Below are 19045 nucleotides of genomic sequence, written 5' to 3' on the forward strand. Positions count from 1 at the left end.
TGATAGCATTGTCTCCCTCATCACAGTTGTGAGAATTACACACACGTGCCCGCGCACACACACACACACACAGAACTGAAACAATATTTGTAGTTTAATCTCAATCTCATGTTATTTTCCCAGCCACACTCTGAGACAGGCATTGTGGAGAAACTGTGGCCCAGAGAATTGGAGACACTTGCTCAGCATCACAAAACAAGAGTCTTTCTGCCTCCAAATTTATGCTGAGGATAATGAAGGATTTAAGGGTACAGGAGGGGGCATACTCCCCAGGCACTCAGGTCTTCCTGCCCCTGTGTCCCTTCTAAGGATCTCTTCTCAGTAGCCCTTTTCAGCCCGTGCTTCTTAGATATCCCCCCCACTCCCCAAGTGTGCAGGTCCAACTCTAACACACAGGGACCTCCCCGAATCTATACCCCAAGTTACCCTTTCGTCCCTTGAAATTTATCTTCCATTAAGTTGCACAGTGTTTTTTACACCTTCTCTTTCTAGTTATAGATTGTAAATTTTCCCTCTGCTGAGTCTTGTAGCTGGCTGACTGTTTTTCATTATATTTGTAGGGCTCAGGGAAAAAAAAAAAAAAGACAATTCCTTTATTTGAGAATCCTGACATTTATTAGCATAATAAAACTCTCAAGATGAGATTGCAGTTTTCCAGACAGTAATTTCATTTGCAGGACAACTTACAAGGAATTTATTTTAAAGCCAGGTAAAACCTAAAATCTATGAGACGTGCAGAAAGTGCAGGCCCCAAATAAAAGGAAATAAATGTATTAGGCATGGAAAACTCAGCTGTTGTCTCTCACATGTTAATTAGGGGTGACAGGAACAACAGCCTAGGGAATCAGGTTCTCAACCCATCTTGGTCTACTTTCAAAGCTGCTTTGGAGTGAGAACTTTCTTCTTGTTAGTTTCTTCTAACACCTTGAAAATCATCACATCGTATCCCCCTGACACGTCCCCGCTAAGCATGAAACTGTTGCTGCTGTTAAAGCGGTTGTCATCAGCGATACCCTCCATTTGACAGAGCTTTCGTATTTATCATTTAACTGACCTGCCTAAAGGCCTAGCGATGGCCATGTAGAAAATTCTCTCCTCAGTTATACTGAACTTTAGTGAGGTTAAATAACATGAACAAGTCACATGGTTGGTAAGTAGCAGCCAAAACTCTAATTTGATTCCTCTGAGTCTAATGGAAAGAAGGTAATTTTAATAATAATAATCATCATCAGGTTTTAAAGCACTTTACAGTTCAGAAAGCAGGCTCCCTCCATCACTCTATTGCATTCATTCAGGGGCCCTGTGAGGCAGGTAGATAGGAGGGAGGACATGGAGTCAGCATGCAAATGGGATAGTATTGCGCACGTTTGTATGATGGGTCCTTACCCTGGCTTCCCCAAAAGGCTGAGCCTGCAGCAGATGCTTATGTGCTGCTGCTTCACTCAGGAGCATAGTCCCAGGGGAGCAGGAGAGAGAGAAAGGGGAGTGAAGCAGAGAAGGAGGAAGAACACACAGGAGGGGGTGGTACTCATCTGGCCACTGCTTGGTTTCATCGTGACTAGTTGCTCAGTCTCGCAGGACTGTCTTGATACGTCTTGCATGTGAAGAACTGCCTCTCAGAACAGTCCCTCCAGAAGGGAAGAGGAAGGGAGAAGAATTGATCACCATCCTCTGTCTCCCATTGATCAAAGGTTCCCCTCATGGGGAGTTAACCTCCAGCCTCTCCTTGGCTGCATGGTGTCTTAATGCCTCTGCAGTAACAGAAGAGTGGCCCATAGCACCACACGAGGCAAGGCACCATTGGCCGATCAACACGGTGGGGAAGAGCAGAGCCCATGCAGAACTGGTTTCAGCGGTGGCAACTGGAGTGAAACAAGTGGTCAAGGTGATCTGAGGAACAGGTGAGGCAAGGGGTGGAGTAGAACATAAGAGATGCTTGATACAACTATCAAGTAAGGTAACCAGTTCATTGATGGCCACAGAGTCCATTCATCCTTTTACTCCCACCAAATACAATGCTGCCAGCATTATTATACTAGTCAGTTTCAGGGTGAGATTTGAACCCAAGTCTTCTTGATTCTAGAGCTTAAAATAATCCTATGATAACATGCCATATACAAATATATATATATATATATATATATATATAAAATCTGTAAATGTAAAATACGGGTATGCACAAATAGACACCATCGCTGAAAGTTCTTGAGTTACTGGGAGAGTCTTCTTGTTAATATGAAGAACATACTCAGCATAAATGGACAGTAGAATCAAAATCAAAAGAAGTAGGAAGGCAGAGGTAATCATTTGAGTAACCTGCATAAACAGGACCACATCCTAGAAAGCAAAGGCCTTATCATATGTCTACAAGCCATTCTTGAGTTTATAATTCCCCCTGGGGCTTAGGCATATCTGTAGGAATACGTGAAACCACTGCCTCAATATTGCAAAACCAGGGCCAAGATATGATTCCAAGACAGAGGAGGGATGGCAGAAGAAGAGGGAAATACGAAGGCAGGGCAGTATCAGTCATCTCTTCTGGAAGTTGAGGCCCAGAAGCCTTAGGTAATTCCAATGATAATATCAATGAGAGTGACAATGAATATCATTTAAAACACAGTATCTATGCCTTCCATATAAATCCTTTACAATATTTCTTCTCTCATCTCCATGACTTTATAAACAGTGACAAATAGAAAATAACTTACTAGAAATCGTTGCTGATGAGTGTTGGAAAACTTTCAGAAGAAGTGCAGTCATTCAACAAACATTTATTGAATGTCTACCATATGTTAAATTCAGAGTTCGGCACTGGAATTATTTGTATAATTAAGACATGATCCTTGTATTCTAGGAATTCAGTTTAGGGCAGCCATGACAAAAAGGCTTCATCTTCTGAGGTTGTATCTAAATTTTTCAGGAAAGAGTTGCATCAGCTATTAGCAATTTCTGTCCTGGGCACTGGGTCAGGAGCCAGCAGCACATACACCATATATTTCATATTCCTTGAAATATACTAATCTACTTGTCCCTCTGGATGGTGGCGGATCTTCCAGAAGGCCATAAGGATTTGAGCTGGGAAGTTCTTGAGTTCAAAAATAGGATGCCCCACGGAGTCCAATTGAGAAGGGGGAAAAAAATCATTCAAACAACAGATGGTAGTCTGGTGGGCTGTCCCTCTGTCCACAGGGTTCCTGCAGCAACTCTCCCCCTGAAACAGTGATAATTTCCTCCTAAAAGGAAAAAAAAAGGAAAATTCACTTATAATCAAAAAAAGGAAATAAAGGTCCACCAGAGAGAGACCAGTTCGAGATAGAAAGACTAAGAATATGTACCTGCCTCCTCTGCATTCAAATTTATAGAAATGGCAGGGGAAAAATTGCTTTTAAAAAGAAATAAATCCATAAAAGCATGGGAAAATAAGGAGGACCACCAACAGAGCAAAAATGTTGGAGAATACTTGAAAACCAAAGGCAATACAGGATGAGATTGTCAGAGGAGTGAATGTGGGGCAGGGGCAAGAGCAAGTGTCAGTGGGACAGGCTGGGGAACTCCAGGTGGCAGAGGTCTGTGCCTCAGGCAGGTCAGGAAGTGAGGAGAGGCACGCAGTTCCTTGGGAAACCAAAGAGATCCAACTAGTTCAGACATCTCCACGCCCAAAGATGAACTACTCACCGTCAACTCCATCCCTCACTTCATGAACAGACTGGATTTTGGGAAACAGGGACTATATCCACGGATGGATAAACAGGAATTTCAAAGTTCAAAGATCCCCTCAAAGCCCCAAATTTATAAACATTTAAGGAAGATCATAACCATAAAAGAAAGATGCCAAACTCAACAATCGAAATGACTCCCAAGAAAATATCAGGTTTATAAAACAAACAGAAAGAGTCTTTAAGAGATGCGTATTAATCTCCTCACTGGAATAAGAAGATAAATCATCCATGAAACAAGAATGGACTATTATAAAATAAAAGAACCAGTTAAAAAACCTGGAAATGTACTCAGCCATAAAAAGAAATGAAATGGAGGTATTTGTAATGAGGTGGATGGAGTTAGAGTCTGTCATACAGAGTGAAGTAAGTCAGAAAGAGAAAAACAAATACAGTATGCTAACACATATATACGGAATCTAAGGAAAAAAAAAAAGCCATGAAGAACCTAGTGGCAAGACGGGAATAAAGACACAGACCTACTAGAGAATGGACTTGAGGATATGGGGAGGGGGTGGGGTGAGATGTGACAGGGTGAGAGAGTGTCATGGACATATATACACTACCAAATGTAAAATAGATAGCTAGTGGGAAGCAGCCGCATAGCACAGGGAGATCAGCTCGGTGCTTTGTGACCACCTAGAGGGGTGGGATAGGGAGCGTGGGAGGGAGACGCAAGAGGGAGAAGATATGGGGATATATGTATATGTATAGCTGATTCACTTTGTTATAAAGCAGAAACTAACACACCATTGTAAGGCAATTATACTTCAATAAAGATGTTTAAAAAAAAAAAAAAAAACCTGGAAATGAAAGGGATGCCCATTTAAGTTAAAAAATTTTTTTCAGTAGAAAACCTGGAGAGCAGAATGGACGTAACTAAAGAGCAATTTAGTCACCAGAAGAATTGACACATCAATAAGAAAGAGACATCTAAGTAGAAAAATGGACAAAAGACATTAACAGACAATTCACAGAAGAAATCCAATTGGCCATTAAACATATGAAAAAATCCTCAGCATCAGTGGTAATCAGAGGAATGCAAGCTAAACAACAGTGAGATACACTGTCTGCCCATCTTATGGGAAAAATTTTAAATGACTGATAATCCCCAGTATTGGCAGCAGTGTGGGGAAACAGCCTCATATAGTTTTGGAAGAAGCATGAATTGGCGCTACATTTCTGGAGGGCAATCTGGCAGATCTTTTCAAAATAAAATGTGCTTAGTCTTCTATCCAGCAATTCCAGTTTGAGGGATCCATCCTAGAGAAAGACTTGCACATGTGCCCAAAGTGACACATGCAAGCAAGTCTCTGCAGCACCGTTTGTGATCACGAAAACCTGGAAGCTACATAAGTGACAAGCAAGAGGAGGATGGAGAACGGAATTGTAAGATACATCCATACCAAGGATGCGGTGCATGCATGGACATGAAAAGATCCCACAGACGTATTTCAATAACAGCCAGCATGTCCTGATAGCTTACAAATGTCAGGTATATTGTTTTAGTGCTTTACACAGTGATATCTTATTGAAACCTCCCAGTGACCCTGAGAGGTGAGTACTATTCTTAAACCTACCTTACTGAGGAGGAAACTAAGGTCCCAAATTTGAATAGTTGCCCAAAGTCACACACAGTAATGAAGTTGGGATTTAAAACTTGGCAGCCCGATTTCAGGGACCATGCTTTCAAAAAATACATTCTATGATATATTAAGCAAGTTTTAAAAAATCCAATTGCTAAGCTCTTGGTAAAGGATTATCCAATTTGTGTGAAAAATAACAAAACTATGGACATAAATTTTGTTATATACATAAAAAAAAATTCATGTACATAAATTTCTACATTAATGCCCAGGAAATACCTGGATAGGGATACAGCAGACTGGTAATTCAAGATGGAGGATAAAAATGGGGGTTTGAAATGAACAAGACTTTCGCTTTGTATTGTATTTGATTTTTCTTAGAATGTAATCATAAATTAATTGTGTAATTAAAATGTTAATTTATAAAAGCTGACCACCAGATCTCCACAGGGGCATAGACAAGATCTCTCTTTAGTGTTAGAAACTCAGTTGCCAGCCTCAGACCCTACATTTGGGAGAGCGTAAAGACCTCCAAAGACATCTGGTCTAGCCTTCCTATGCAGGAACCTGTCCATAGCATCTCTGAGAGACGGACATTCACCTTTCCAGGGACAAGGAGATCACCACAGCTCAAATCAGCTTGTATTGGACAGAGAGAGCACACAACGTGGTTTAGAGGAACAAGCATAAGCTTTGGACGCAGACAGCCTGGGGCTTATCTCGTGGATCTAGCTGGTACCAGCCATGAAAACTTAGACAAGTTACTCAAACTCCCTGACCTTGGTTTCCTGATCTATGAAATGGGACTAATATGCCTCCCTCCCAGAGCCATGGTGAAGATTAAATGAGAACATGGATGAGAGCTACAGGCACAGCGATCGACACAGAGAAGGTACCAATATCCACACACCCCTCCTTCCTCTTTCCTATAGTTGTTAGAAGGCTCTTCCTGATGCAAGTAGAAATCTGCCTTGATCCTGGTTAGCCTAGTTTTCTGAGCAGTCCTCTCCTCCCAGCATCTAGGTATTTGTAAATGGGTGGTTTTCTATGTGCTTTACTTATAAGTTCAAGTTAAGAGCTGCCCTAGAGCCCTGGGGACATCCATGAAGAAAAAGTAATACAAATCCAAGAGTCTCTATTATAGCAAAAGCCCAGTGAGGCAGTCAAGTAATTCTGTGAACATTTCTACGCCTGCAAAGCTCAGGGAGATGGGGGACCCCTGAGCTGCCACAGCTCTGTCTCCCGGGATCCTGAGCCCCACCCTTCCAGGTCACCGAGCTTCACCTCTGGCTTTCTCCCAGTTACTACTAATGCCAACAGCCACGTTAACACAAAAGTGGTTTCTTTCTATAGACATCGTTTGGAAGAAAACATCTTTCACAATGTGAGGCCCACGACAAGGGAACAAATAACAAAAAGAGTTGTGGGAAACAAGAACATGCATACCACTTCACAGTCACAGGGCGCTGTTGGGTACATCCCCCCGTTTAACACTCACAGGATCTGAGTTAAGTATTATTTACATCCATTTGCCCGGTTAGCAAACTAAAGCTCGGTGAGACTAAGGAAGCTGCCTGAGGTCACACACACACTAAGTGGCAAAGCTATAGTTGGAACAAGAGGCCTTGTAACTGAAAAGCTTCTCTAACCACAGGGTTGCCTGCCCAGCTTCAGCTAACTCGACGAAGCTGTCGGAGGCCTGCCTAGAATGTCCTCAAGAGGGACACCCTGGAAAGAGCTGGGGGTGAGACATGGGCTTGGACAGAAGGCAGGTCAACCAGCCCCTAAGTGTTGACAGTAGGGAGCTTTCAGGTACTCAAGGTGAGAAGCGGCTTGGAGACGAGGGTTGGAGGTGCCCGCATGAGTAGAGGGTCAGCCAGAGAAGAGCAGTGGCCCCAGAGCCTGGTCTAGACAACCTCTTGTCTCTTCTACCAGCACGGTCTAGATCCCTGTGACCCTAAGGACCTTCTGGGGCTGCTTGCTCACTCTCCATCCCCATCTCTTAGAATGCCCACAGCCTGCCTCTCCCTGCCCACCCGCATCAGCACCCCTAAGAGGGGTACCTTGTGGAAATCAATGAGATCCGTGAGCGTTGCATGGCGATTGGGGTCCACTCCCAAGAAGCTGTAAAAATCCGCAGAGGCATCCACAAGAAAATGCTTGAACCCTTTCTGCAGGCGGTAGGAGAGGGTGTAACCCCAGATTTTCTCACTGACCCGGACCAGAAATGCGCCCTCAGTCATATTCTCAAGGAGATCTTCGGCATCTTCTCGGCTGATAATTCCTGGTTTTAAAAAAAAAAGAAAGAAAAAAAAAAGTCAGCAGATTCTGCAGCCCCTTCCCCAGCCAGCCACCCTCCCCAGATCATTCCTGCCCCTCAGCCTTGGTCAAAGGTCTAGAGAAGGGAGGGGCCTCAGGAGCTGTCCAGCACTTGACTTATTCTACTGAGGAGACACCTTGGCCCAGAGCAACTAGCAGTGAGCCTGGGGGCAGAGTTGCTACTCGGACCCCAATTTAGCACGCTTTCCCCCAAATTAAGCCACACTAATTTGGATTAATTGGGTAAAATTGGGTAAGCAAAGAATTAGTAATGAGCTGGAATTATAGCATCTATCGATTACAAATACAAGTCAACAAGAATTGCCCTGTGGAGAGCCTCAAGAGTACTGCTTTAATGACCAGACCAGAATGACTTACGATTACTGCCTCGGTTATCTCTCTGGTACCCATGAGTGAGCACCTGAAAACAGTATTTCCTCTTAAGAAGTAAAAAGACTTCCTCTGTCTACCTGTGGACACCAGGCAAACAGTTTCTTAATAGGCGCACATAATTAAGCTCCACTTCAGCTCAAAGAACAAAACGTTCTCAGGTTCTGCAGTCCTACACAATGCAGTTTCACCACAGTATGAGAGTCAGGTCTGGCCTTGGAGGTGTCTGTACGTCAGTGTCAGTCCCCCAAAAGGCTCTTCAGGAGGCACTCTCCTCTAGGGAGTGAACGAGAGGCCATGTGTCTGGTAGGTCAGGCTCTGGAGGGGGCAGCGGTGGGAAGAGGAGGGGGAGTCAGGAGACCTAGATGACCTGCCCACCTCTGCACTCACCTGCGTATGGGACCTTCAGACAAGCCCTCAACTTCCCCAGTGTCCTTTGATGTTTAAGTGACAATCTTAACCTACCTACTTCAAGGGTGCATTACGACTTTCAAGTGAGACCAAGAATTGAAAATAATTGCATAAACAGAAGAGCTATAGAAATGTGGGCTCCTGCTCTCATCTGTTATTTGGGGGAAAGGTAAATGGCAGCACAATGTCCTCTTACACACCCACTTGTTTACCATCTACATTCATTCAGCAGGATTATTTATTGCCAGTCACATAGCAGAGGGTAGAAGGTAGATGGGCTGCTCATCACCATGACCCTGAAGGCACTGCACGCTGTGACCTCCCCCCACTGCACCCCTGGTGCCATTGCCATGCTTCACTGTAGGGACACTCCCTTCCCATGTCTTTCCTACTTAACAGGAGGTGTGGCAGGACTTCCTTGTGCCCAAAGCGGAGGACACAGAAGCAACCACACTGTCACATGTCCCCCTTTTAAGACAGCCAACACAAATGGGGGCCACCTCTTTCCTCCTTGCCCAGGACTTATCAAGAGGCAATCAAGCCAGCCACGCCCTCCCCGACCAGGCTGTATAAGCAGAAAACCAGGGAGAGAGAAGGAGAGAAGAGGGTGGGAAGCACTCCCACCGCAGGGTGCCCGAAGAATCACACATACATACCATGCGGGAGGGAGAATGCTCCTTGGATGGCCTTGGTGGGTTCAGCCAGAGAAGCAGGGACAGCCAAAAGAGGACCAACCGAAAGGGCACGCCCAGGATTTGTCAGAAGACTCAGCACTGTCCCTCACCCTCCTCCCGGGCCCAATACCAGAGGACCTAGACCCTAAAGGTGTCCAGGGCAGGGAGGTAAGTAAGGGGAAACAGAGACTGAGCCAAGGGCTGGGAGGAAGAAGGACCAGAAGATGTCACCTCTGTCCCAACTCCAAGTATCTCAAGCTGAAGCCCAGCCTAGACTTGGGAGTTGGAGAGGAGGGGAGTGTTACAATGGGTGGGAGACGGAACAAACTTAAATATGACTTGACTTTTTAATATGCAAAAGTGACCAGTAACCCCAAAATGACAATGCCATGCATCTCTGCCATCTAAAACCCTTGAAGGGCTTCCCACTGACCTCCGTCTGGCAGAGTCTGGCTCAGGAACAATGGACACCAAGCTCTGAATGCCCAATCTGTCCCAGCTGACCCTGAATCCTCATTGAAGGATTCCTCTTTTCTCCCAGGAATCACAGGCTGCTGATCACCTACACTCTACCTTTGTGTGGGTTAGAAAAAGATGTCCCTCTGGGTGGTTCAACTAGAAAAAGGTGCCTCTCTGGGCCAACATGGCTAAGCTCACTTTTCTGTATTTCAATCCGTTCTCCCCCAAACTAGCCCCTTGGCTTCCCTTTATTCAGTGTACAACTTGCTTAACCCCATCAGGAAATCATTTTTATCCCAGGAGGCTGCTAGAACGTCCCACCTTTGGACTTTCATAATCTTCTGTCCAGACTCTACGGTATATTAGTAAAGTGGCTGGGAATAGCTCAAGGACAGAGCCTGTGATGGCCGTGGGAGTGTTCTACTCAGCCTCCCTTACAGAGAGACCCTGCTTCGAGGAGCAGCAATGCTGGTGAGCTGACAGCCTCCAGCTGCTGGCCCTTCCGGATCCACTGTGCACAGGGGGTACTCTGTGCCTGACTCAGGCAAGGGGTACGATGACGGAGCCCAGGGGGTACCAGAGCTGCCATGCCTACCCGACGTGGGACTCCTCTAGCAAGCAGTCTTTGCTCAGGAGCTTCCCATCAGCCTGACCAAGATGTTCTCTGGGCTGCACTCCCATATCAGGCTCTTCCTCCCAATAATCTGTCCTTCCTTCCCTCTGCTCCTTCACAGGTGTCAGACCTGTGTACCATGTTCAGAAGACTCTCCCCATCTGTCCTGCTCTGTCTCCCCTTTATCCTTCACAGACATTTCCTCCAGTAAAGCTCTTGGACTTCTGCTTCTGGAAGACCTGAACAGACAAAGAAATCTTATCTTTGTATTCCAAGTGCCTGGAATGTTGGGGGCTTGTTTGGAGCAGTGATCATGCACATGGGCTAAAATCACAGCTCAAGGACTTGATCAATAGGTGGCCTTGGGCAGGTCACTTAAGCCCCTCTGAAACCCAGTTCAGTGTCCTCATCTATTAAGTGGTACTGATTATAACACCTACATCATACGGTTGTTTGAGAATTCATTACGTTAAGGCATGAATGTGCTTATCACACATGTGAATGTGCCTGAGAACATAATGACTACCCGATACAATGTAACTCATTTGCACGGGATACACTGAGTACACTACACACATGCTAGTGTTGGATGTTACCTTGAGCTGGTAGCAGCAATGGTCATAGTACTGCCAAGCTGTGCTACCCACACCCAGCACACACAATCCTCTCAAACAGAGGCTGCTGAAGGTGATTTCCTCTGAAGGGGACCACTTGGGTCCCTGGGCCCCAGCCTGGGATATTCCTGGGAGACTCTCCAGGTATCTCAAATAGTAAGCATCTGTGAACTCTGCCCCCTCTTCGATACCTACCTGGGAATCAAAATTGTAATTTGGCCCAAGACCAAAGTCGACACAGCCTCATAGTTCAGGATGGCAAAGAATTTCACAGAAAACCTGACTTCTAAGAGAATTAACTGGTGGCTGAGGGCCGTGCAGGATGATTGTGAGGAGAGGCTGTTAGGTTTTCCTGCCCCATTCACTCTGCTCTCCAGCGGTCTCTCTCTCCTGGATCACCTCGAAGCCAAGTGTACTAGGAATTAGCATTAATCATATCCCATCCCATCCCACCTCCTCTCTGAAATACTCTACAACCTCCCGGCCAAGGAAAGAGGGGAGGGCCTCACCTCACCACTTCTGGCTGGAGAGTGAGCTCACCATTGGGATCACGGAAACTTTCTAACTCTGCTAATGACTAGGATCTTCTGCTGAGGGATATGGCCTTACCGGACGATGTTCCAGGGTAAGTTGCTCTGGAATGATTACTGGAGTATGCAGCTACACGTTCTTTCTGAGCCAATTCTCACCCCCAGACAATAGGAAATGTAGTTTTTCCTGTAGTTTTTCCAGAAACACTTTCTCTCCTTCCTTCCTTCCTCTTTTCCTTTTGCCTTCCTCCCTTCAATAAATATTTATCAAGAACTCTCGGGCTTCCCTGGTGGCGTAGTGGCTGAGAATCTGCCTGCCAATGCAGGGGACATGGGTTCGAGCCCTGGTCTGGGAAGATCCCACATACCGCGGAGCGACTAGGCCCATGAGCCACAATTGCTGAGCCTGCGCGTCTGGAGCCTGTGCTCCGCAACAAAAGAGGCCGCGATAGAGGCCCGCGCACCACGATGAAGAGTGGCCCCCACTTGCCGCAACTAGAGAAAGCCTTCGCACAGAAACGAAGACCCAACACAGCCAATAAATAAATAAAATTAAAAAAGAACTCTCTAGGAACCAGGTCTCATGCTGGGCACCTGGGAGTCAGTATTAAATGAGAAAGAATTCCTGCCTTCCAGAATCTCTGATTCTGGACTGAAATCAAGATTAGCAGAATTTTTTTAAGGGGGGGGGGGGAGGGGTGGTGCTCGCTGTAACCAGTGGCGATAAAGGCTGTAGGGCGTGGGCTCAGGGAGGCGACCCACCCAGCCCTGGAGCCCAGGGATGGAAGCGCCAGTTAGACTGAAAACAGAAAGGTTAAAACAGAGGCAAGGAAAGGAGGGCAGTTTGCAAAAGGAATGAGCACACGATCCTTTGTGGCTGGAGGGAGGGCTAAAGTAGGAGCTGGGGGGAATTCCCTGGCAGTCCAGTGGTTAGGTCTCTGCACTTTCACTGCTGAGGGCGCTGGTTCAATCCCTGGTTGGGGAACTAAGATCCCGCAAGCTGCACAGCGCAGCCAAAAATTAATTAATTAATTAATTATTTTAAAAAGTAGGAACTGGGCAGCGGCAAGATGTGTAGAGGCTGGCAGGGGTCAGGCCCCAAAGTGCTCTCCATGCCATTAAAAAGGATTATGGACTTAATTCTGAGGGCAATGGGGAGCTACTGATCTTTCCTAAACAGAAGAATGTGAGAATGTTCAAGGGTGGAAAATGGATTGAAAGGTATGGGTTGGAGTCAAACAAGCCAGGGATTTCAACTCACTAAGGGCTTTTTCACCTAAGTGTTGCTTCACAGCTCCATTTCCACAGTTGTAACATTGGTATCCAGCTCCCAAGCCACTAGTCTACCAGAAACGGCTTCCATTTTGAGGCAGAAAGGCAAAAGGATACACCAAGGGTCACGTGAGAAGCCTTCTATCAAAGCCAGCACTGGGCAGTATCTGGGGACTCAGTGGCCCTCATCTCATTCAGCCTTCCTAACAGCCCTACCATCGTCAGTTCCTAGCTGAGGACACTGAAGGTCAGCAAGAGAAGTGACTTACCCAAGGTCACAGAGCTATTAAGTGGTGGAGCCAGAATTTGAACTCAAATCCTCAGACTCCAAGTCCAGTGCTCTTTGCTCTACACCAAGTTATCTCATGCAGAGGACAGCAAGTGCTGTGAAAGACACAAGGAGGAGGAAATTAATGAGGCCTGTAGAAGTCAGGGCAGGATTTATAGAGGCAATGAAGGGGGATGGGAAGTGCACCTTGAAGGCTGGATAGATGCTAGGTGAGCAGAAAGGACTGATGATGAGGTGAAAGGAGAGAAGAAGGGGTAAGTGAGTGAAGCGTCACAGTGAAGACCAAGAATGACACAACCATGGGACATTTATATAAATGTGACATAAGTTTAATCTATGTCTCAGGAGGTTAAGGGACATGGAGAATGGAATGAAAGGTCTAACACATGTATAAGCTGAATCCCAAAAAAGAGAGAGGAGAATGAAGAGGAGGGAATATTTCAAGAGTGAATGCTGAGAATTAGTCAAAGACACATAACAGTGAAATGGCACAAAGCTACCCAACGTCTCATTTTGTCAACCAGAGAGAAAAGGCAGATTACCTGCAAAGAATAAAAAATTAAACTGATGGTTGACTTCTCCGTTGCAACAATAGAAGCCAGAGGACAATGAGATAATTTTCAGAGTGCAGAGAAAAAAATAATGGTGTTTAATGAAACTCTTTCAAGATGAAGGGAAAAATAAAGACATCTTCAGAAAAAAAAAATTTGAGATTTGACTACTAAGAAAATTCTAGAGGATATACTTCAATTAGAAGAAATATATTCCTAGACAGAGAATCTGAGATGCTAGAAGGAATGATGAGCATGGCTACTGTAGGTCAATTAAAAAATATATATTGACTTACATTAAAATTGTAAGTTCAACATTAGTGTATCTATAATTATAATTGGTAAAGTCAAGATTATACATGGTGTGAACAGAATGCTGTATAGAAACTATATGTAAATTATTTGTCAGCATTTCATGCAAGTGTGATTATTTTCTAAGGCCCTTCTAGCTCTGGTTTTATGAAATATGTGAATGTAGTATTTTCATCAATAAAGTTTAATGCACTAAGCATTAGTTTAAAATTTGAATGAGAACAATGTTAGGTAGATATGAAGTTATTTACCACATGTTGTAATGATCATGTTTTGAACTTATTTCAATATGCAGTATTTGAAAAATGTCAATACGTAAAGAAATGGAAATGAGTACAATTAAGTCAATATATTTTTAAAGCAATTTTTATAATGTAGCAGACATTGCATCTTAATATAACTATTAAAATCGTGTCCTTGTGAAAAAAAATAAAAATAAAAATATATATTGGCTTACAAAATAATAATAATAATGGGTAATTTGAGGGTTTGAATAAGATAGAACTATAATACTGGACAACATCTTATCAGTTGAGAGAAGGGTGCTTGGAGTTTAAAAAATCTGTTTGTTTAGGAAGAGGGTAAAGATATATATTAACTTTATAATATATTAAGTATGCATGTTAAATCACCTGAATTAACCACTAAAAGATAGGCATTGTTGTTCTGTTATTCTCCAAACAACAGAAGTGGGAAAATGCAATGAGAAAAAAAAAATTTTTTTTCAATGAAGTGTGAAACAAGCTAATAACTGAAAAATAAATACACTATAGTTCCATTTATATTAAATTGAAAAACTCACAAAGCTAAACACTCTAGTGTTTGGAGATCAATATATAAACAAGACATGAAGCAAGGAAATGAAGGACAAAATACTGCGGATAGGGATCGCATCTGGTGGAAGGAAGAGGGCTGGCCCGGTGAGAAGCACACGGGGCTTCCAAGGGTTGGTGATGTTTCCACTCCTTAAGTTTTCATTCTGCCCTGCTTTTCACCAGGGTCAGCGGCAGAAGCAAACAGAGGTGTAACCTGGAAACTGAGGCAGAATCCCAGCATACAGATGGAGGCCCTTGATGGGGACTAAGGGGAACAGGGCACTGGACCTGAGCGGGCCCACAGGTCCCTGATGTGCCCAAGGCTCCTCGGGAGGTCAGAGGCAAGCCGACTAACTGCGGCGCCCTCCGTGGGGACACTGCCCAAAAAGACAGGGCCAAGGTCAGGGGACAGAGGCCCTTCAGGGCAGCAGCCCCCTTCCCCACGGTTGCATCAGGCGAGGGTGAAAAGGTGGGGCAGGCAGAAGGGAACGTGTACGCTGGCACAGCAGAGAAGCCCAGGCTCCCATCACCCCCGCATTAACATCACAGGCGGGAGTCTGCAGCCAGCACACCTGTGAAGTGACGCCAGCTGCTCCTGACCCCTGTCTGTTACTGCACCTCGAGCACAGTTCCCGAGCATTCTTCCTGCCGCCTCGCCTAATCGTCTCCCCGGATTCCACGCAGATGCTCTCACACGCCAACTACTCCACGTTCGCTATCAAAATATTCAATATTTGCTCCATCGGTGCTAACCGGCGGCAGCCCCAGGAAAGGAAAGGCACTTTAAGCATACTTGCAAAAGACCCTCTGCTCTAATGGACCCATAAATCCACATGTTAGCAAATCCTAAAGCAGACTCGGGATTCAGTTCCCAACCCCTCCGCCACCTCCGTACCTCCGTCCCTCCGTCCCTGAAATCATTAGCTTGGAATTGAACCTCAGTAACCAAATGAGCTCCTTTTATTTCTGTTAGAGCTTCTCCCTGAAAAGAAAGGCAGGCAGGCCAGACAGGACGTTTTACTTTTTATGGGTCTCAATTTATCTGACATGCGTATTTCTTAAAGCTTTCACCAAAGCTACACCTCACCGGCCAACAACTCCTCCATTACCTTTCTCATTCAATTTTGTGACTTTCCTTTCTTATTGCCATACTTTCCAGACGGTATCATTAAGGGGGCTGGAATTATTAATCGCTTCATTCTGGACAGTTTCTCAGAGCATCCTAAAGCCACAGAGATTGTGATGAATGCGTTCAAATGCCTCCATTTTTTATAACTCCAGATGAAATTTAGCCACAGTTAACTGCTGAGACAAGTGTTTCTCTGGACAAGCATCTTGGTTCCAGATATATTATGCACAAGAGGCCCCATTCCACGCCCATGACTGCCTGCTCCAAGCTGACATGCCAGGTTCAAATCACTGGTGCCACTGTTCATGACATGGTTGCAACCACCCAGCAAAACGACTTCTGAAACTGGCTACACAAGGGTCCTGTGTAGCACTAACCTCAACTGGAAGCATAAATTCATTATTTGATTCATGCCAGTCTCGCTTACTGTGAGTTCCACTAGGCCAGTTATTTTCCTCGATATGGTGGACATCAATTGGTCTTGCCCACTCAGGACCATTTGCCTTTCTTCTGGCAAGAGAATGGTGAGCTTCCTTTGGGAGGCCACACCATCCCACTCGGTCTATACAGTTGCAATGGGATGGACTCTTCCCTGCTCTGGGGATGGTCGTGTGACTCAAGCCTAGCCAATCAGAGAGCTCATCCCTCTGCCCATGGTGATTGGTTCAGGAGTGGGCATGTGACCAAACCAGAGCCAACAAGGCAGAATATTGGGACTAATACCAGAAATTATTTGAGAGAAAAGTATGCCCTATCCTCTGCCGGATTTGAACCTAGGAGAATGAAGGCACACATGCAACCACAGGCTGATGCATTGCTTGAGAATAAAAACAACATGGAGAGCAACAGAGTTGAGAGATGGAGAGAGGCCAGTTGCTAAAAACTTAAGCTCCCTGGATCAAGCAAAGCCTGAAGTTGGCCTGATGTTTGGCTTTTTCCAGTCACATAAGCCAATAAATTCTCTCTTGAGTATATCAGTACAATTTTTTTTCTGTTAATTGCAAGTGAATGTAAGTGCCATGAGGGGAGGGAAGTTAGTTTTGTTCACCACCACATGCCCTGTACTTAGTACAGTGTCTCACAGACAACAGAAGCTTAATATTAATAATCAACAAATGATTTAACTGCCTTACACAGGGAGCCTGCTCCCTGGTGCCCCTGCCCAGGGAATTCAACAACCCCAAACTCTGACAACTCCCTGTTTTACTCCATTTACTGCATTTACTCCATGAGGACTCCATTTATTGCATTTATTGTGGAAACTGGGATAGCATCCTTCAGGAATTCTATGGGAGGTGGCCCCAGCTGCAGGAGGAGCAGACACTTGCCCCAGCCAAGAATAAGGCATGGCAGCTGAAACAGCTGACCCCACGGCCCAGAGATGGCTGGATGTCTCCTAAAGGAACAGCCGTCTCTTCATCCTCAAGGAGACATCCTGGACTGGAAAGGAACTGACTCTCCTGGGCACTGCGTGCCCCAGGGCAGTTTCTTAACCTTTGGAGCCTCTAGTTCCTTACCTTGAGGTGGCAGCAAGGCCACAGTGCGTCACAGGTAGGAGCGTGGACTGTGGAGCCAGACCACCAGGGTTTGAATCCCACCACCCCCACTTACTAACAGTGAACCGCAGGTAAGTGGCCTCAGTTCTCTATGCCTCAGTTTCCTTATCTGTGAAATGGGGCTAATGCTAGTAGCAAGCACACAGTGTTATTATGAGCATCAAAGAAGTTAAAGTATGTGATGTGCTTAGAAGAGGGCCCCACATACTGTAAGCACCATGAACCTAACTGCTAGTATTATTACCTCTTCCAGAAAGTTGTGCCCAGGGTAAATGAGATACTGGATGTTCGATATTTACTGGACACAAAGCTAGCACAAAGGAAATGGTCACTAAATTACCAGGTAAAACATAAAAGCCAGTGTGAGCCCACACATGAGGCCAACCAACCACACCTCAGGGATACAGACCAGTGCACACCTGACGGAGGAGTGGTACCAGGTCAGGTACCCCCCTGCCCAGGGATGCCATCAGTCCAAGTGGTGCCTCTGGGCACCTCCAGATAGACACAGCCCCATGCAGGGGACAGGGCCTGGAAGCAGGGAAGAAGGGGTTGGTGATAACTTCACGAGATCAGAAAAATTATAGAAAAATAAAAGTGCATTTTCTTTGTACACTTAAATAAACTTGAAATGTGGCTACAGAAATGTTGGTAATGCCTTACTGTCTGCAGGGGGCTGACAGTGTATTTGTGATGATTACAGGAGAAAACACACGTTAATTGCAAGCCATGTTGATCCCCTGCAGGAAGTGTTTCCAGGAGGTTGAATCCTAAAGCAGGGGACACCCCCCTGCCTCGTGCACTCCTGGGGGCTGATGTGGGGGAGTGTGAATCACAACACCCAAAAGCAGCATCACTATTTTAAACGAAAGCTGTAAGCAAATGACGCTGACATGTGAATGTATAAAGAACTTAATTACTAAACAGAAGGTAATTTGGGCCTAATAAACTTTTAATAATTAAGCATAAGTGTTACATAAGTCATTTCCAGAAAGCTTCTCAACTACTGTAGTGACCGTACTTTATTCTCTAGCAAATGTCAAAGCCGCCATAGTTGTTTCTCAGATAAACAGAGAAAGAAGAGCTCACAGTGGGAAGGTGGGGGGAGAAAAGTCGTGTAATCTGATCTAATCCCCATCAGACTGGACAATCCACGCTTTCACTGTCTTGACTGAAGAGCCATCTGGCCTCTGTTTACACATCCCAGCAGTGGGTGCTCCCAGCTCCTGGAGGTAGTTTATTCCATCTCAGAACAGCTAACTGAAAAGAGATGATCAGACTGAACCAAAGTCAGCACCTTGTGATTTTCACCAGGTGCTCCATTTCTTGAGGCCACTGACCTTGAGGACATTAGTGGTTTGAAGACAGCAGCTGTGCCACCCACCCCAAGTCTTCCACCTCAACCCCATGCCTGTCATCACAAAAATGTGAGGCCAAGGGCTCTGGCATGAGCTGGAGCCCTGGGTGCCAGGGCTGGGATGAGCTTGGGGCTGGGGGTTGGTGGGAAAGTAGACTACAGGTCCCAGAGCAAAAAGAACCTAAAGGCAGTTTCCTGGGTCTAACCTATGATAGAAACTTCCCGGAGTTAGCAAGGTAGGAGGAACCTCTTGTAACCACCAGAAATATGATGAGACTGTCAGAAGTATATTAAATCAATTACATCAACAGAAATCAAGTTGATTGTCACTCTGTGCTTCTGCTTAATCCCGATAGAAAATAAAAAATCAGTTCTATCAAATCCAAGCCATCTAGGTCCCCCAACCCCTGTCCCTTCCCACACAGTTTAGTTACCCACACCTGTGCATCAGA

At 45.2% G+C, this 19045-nt stretch overlaps 1 protein-coding gene across 1 annotated transcript in view; it reads right to left on the reverse strand.

Moving 5' to 3' along the window:
- Window positions 1-640: 640 nt before the first annotated feature.
- SH2D4B (SH2 domain containing 4B) overlaps window positions 641-19045 on the reverse strand; it is an 81546-nt gene continuing 63141 nt past the window's right edge. Inside the window, 2 exon segments of the mRNA XM_036827720.1 lie at window positions 641-3233; window positions 7366-7586. Of these exon segments, the coding sequence (XP_036683615.1) occupies window positions 3141-3233; window positions 7366-7586 (314 nt within the window). The 3' untranslated portion in view covers window positions 641-3140.

This window comes from Balaenoptera musculus, chromosome 16, assembly GCF_009873245.2.
Source record: "Balaenoptera musculus isolate JJ_BM4_2016_0621 chromosome 16, mBalMus1.pri.v3, whole genome shotgun sequence".
In the NCBI taxonomy this organism is placed as follows: domain Eukaryota; kingdom Metazoa; phylum Chordata; class Mammalia; order Artiodactyla; family Balaenopteridae; genus Balaenoptera; species Balaenoptera musculus.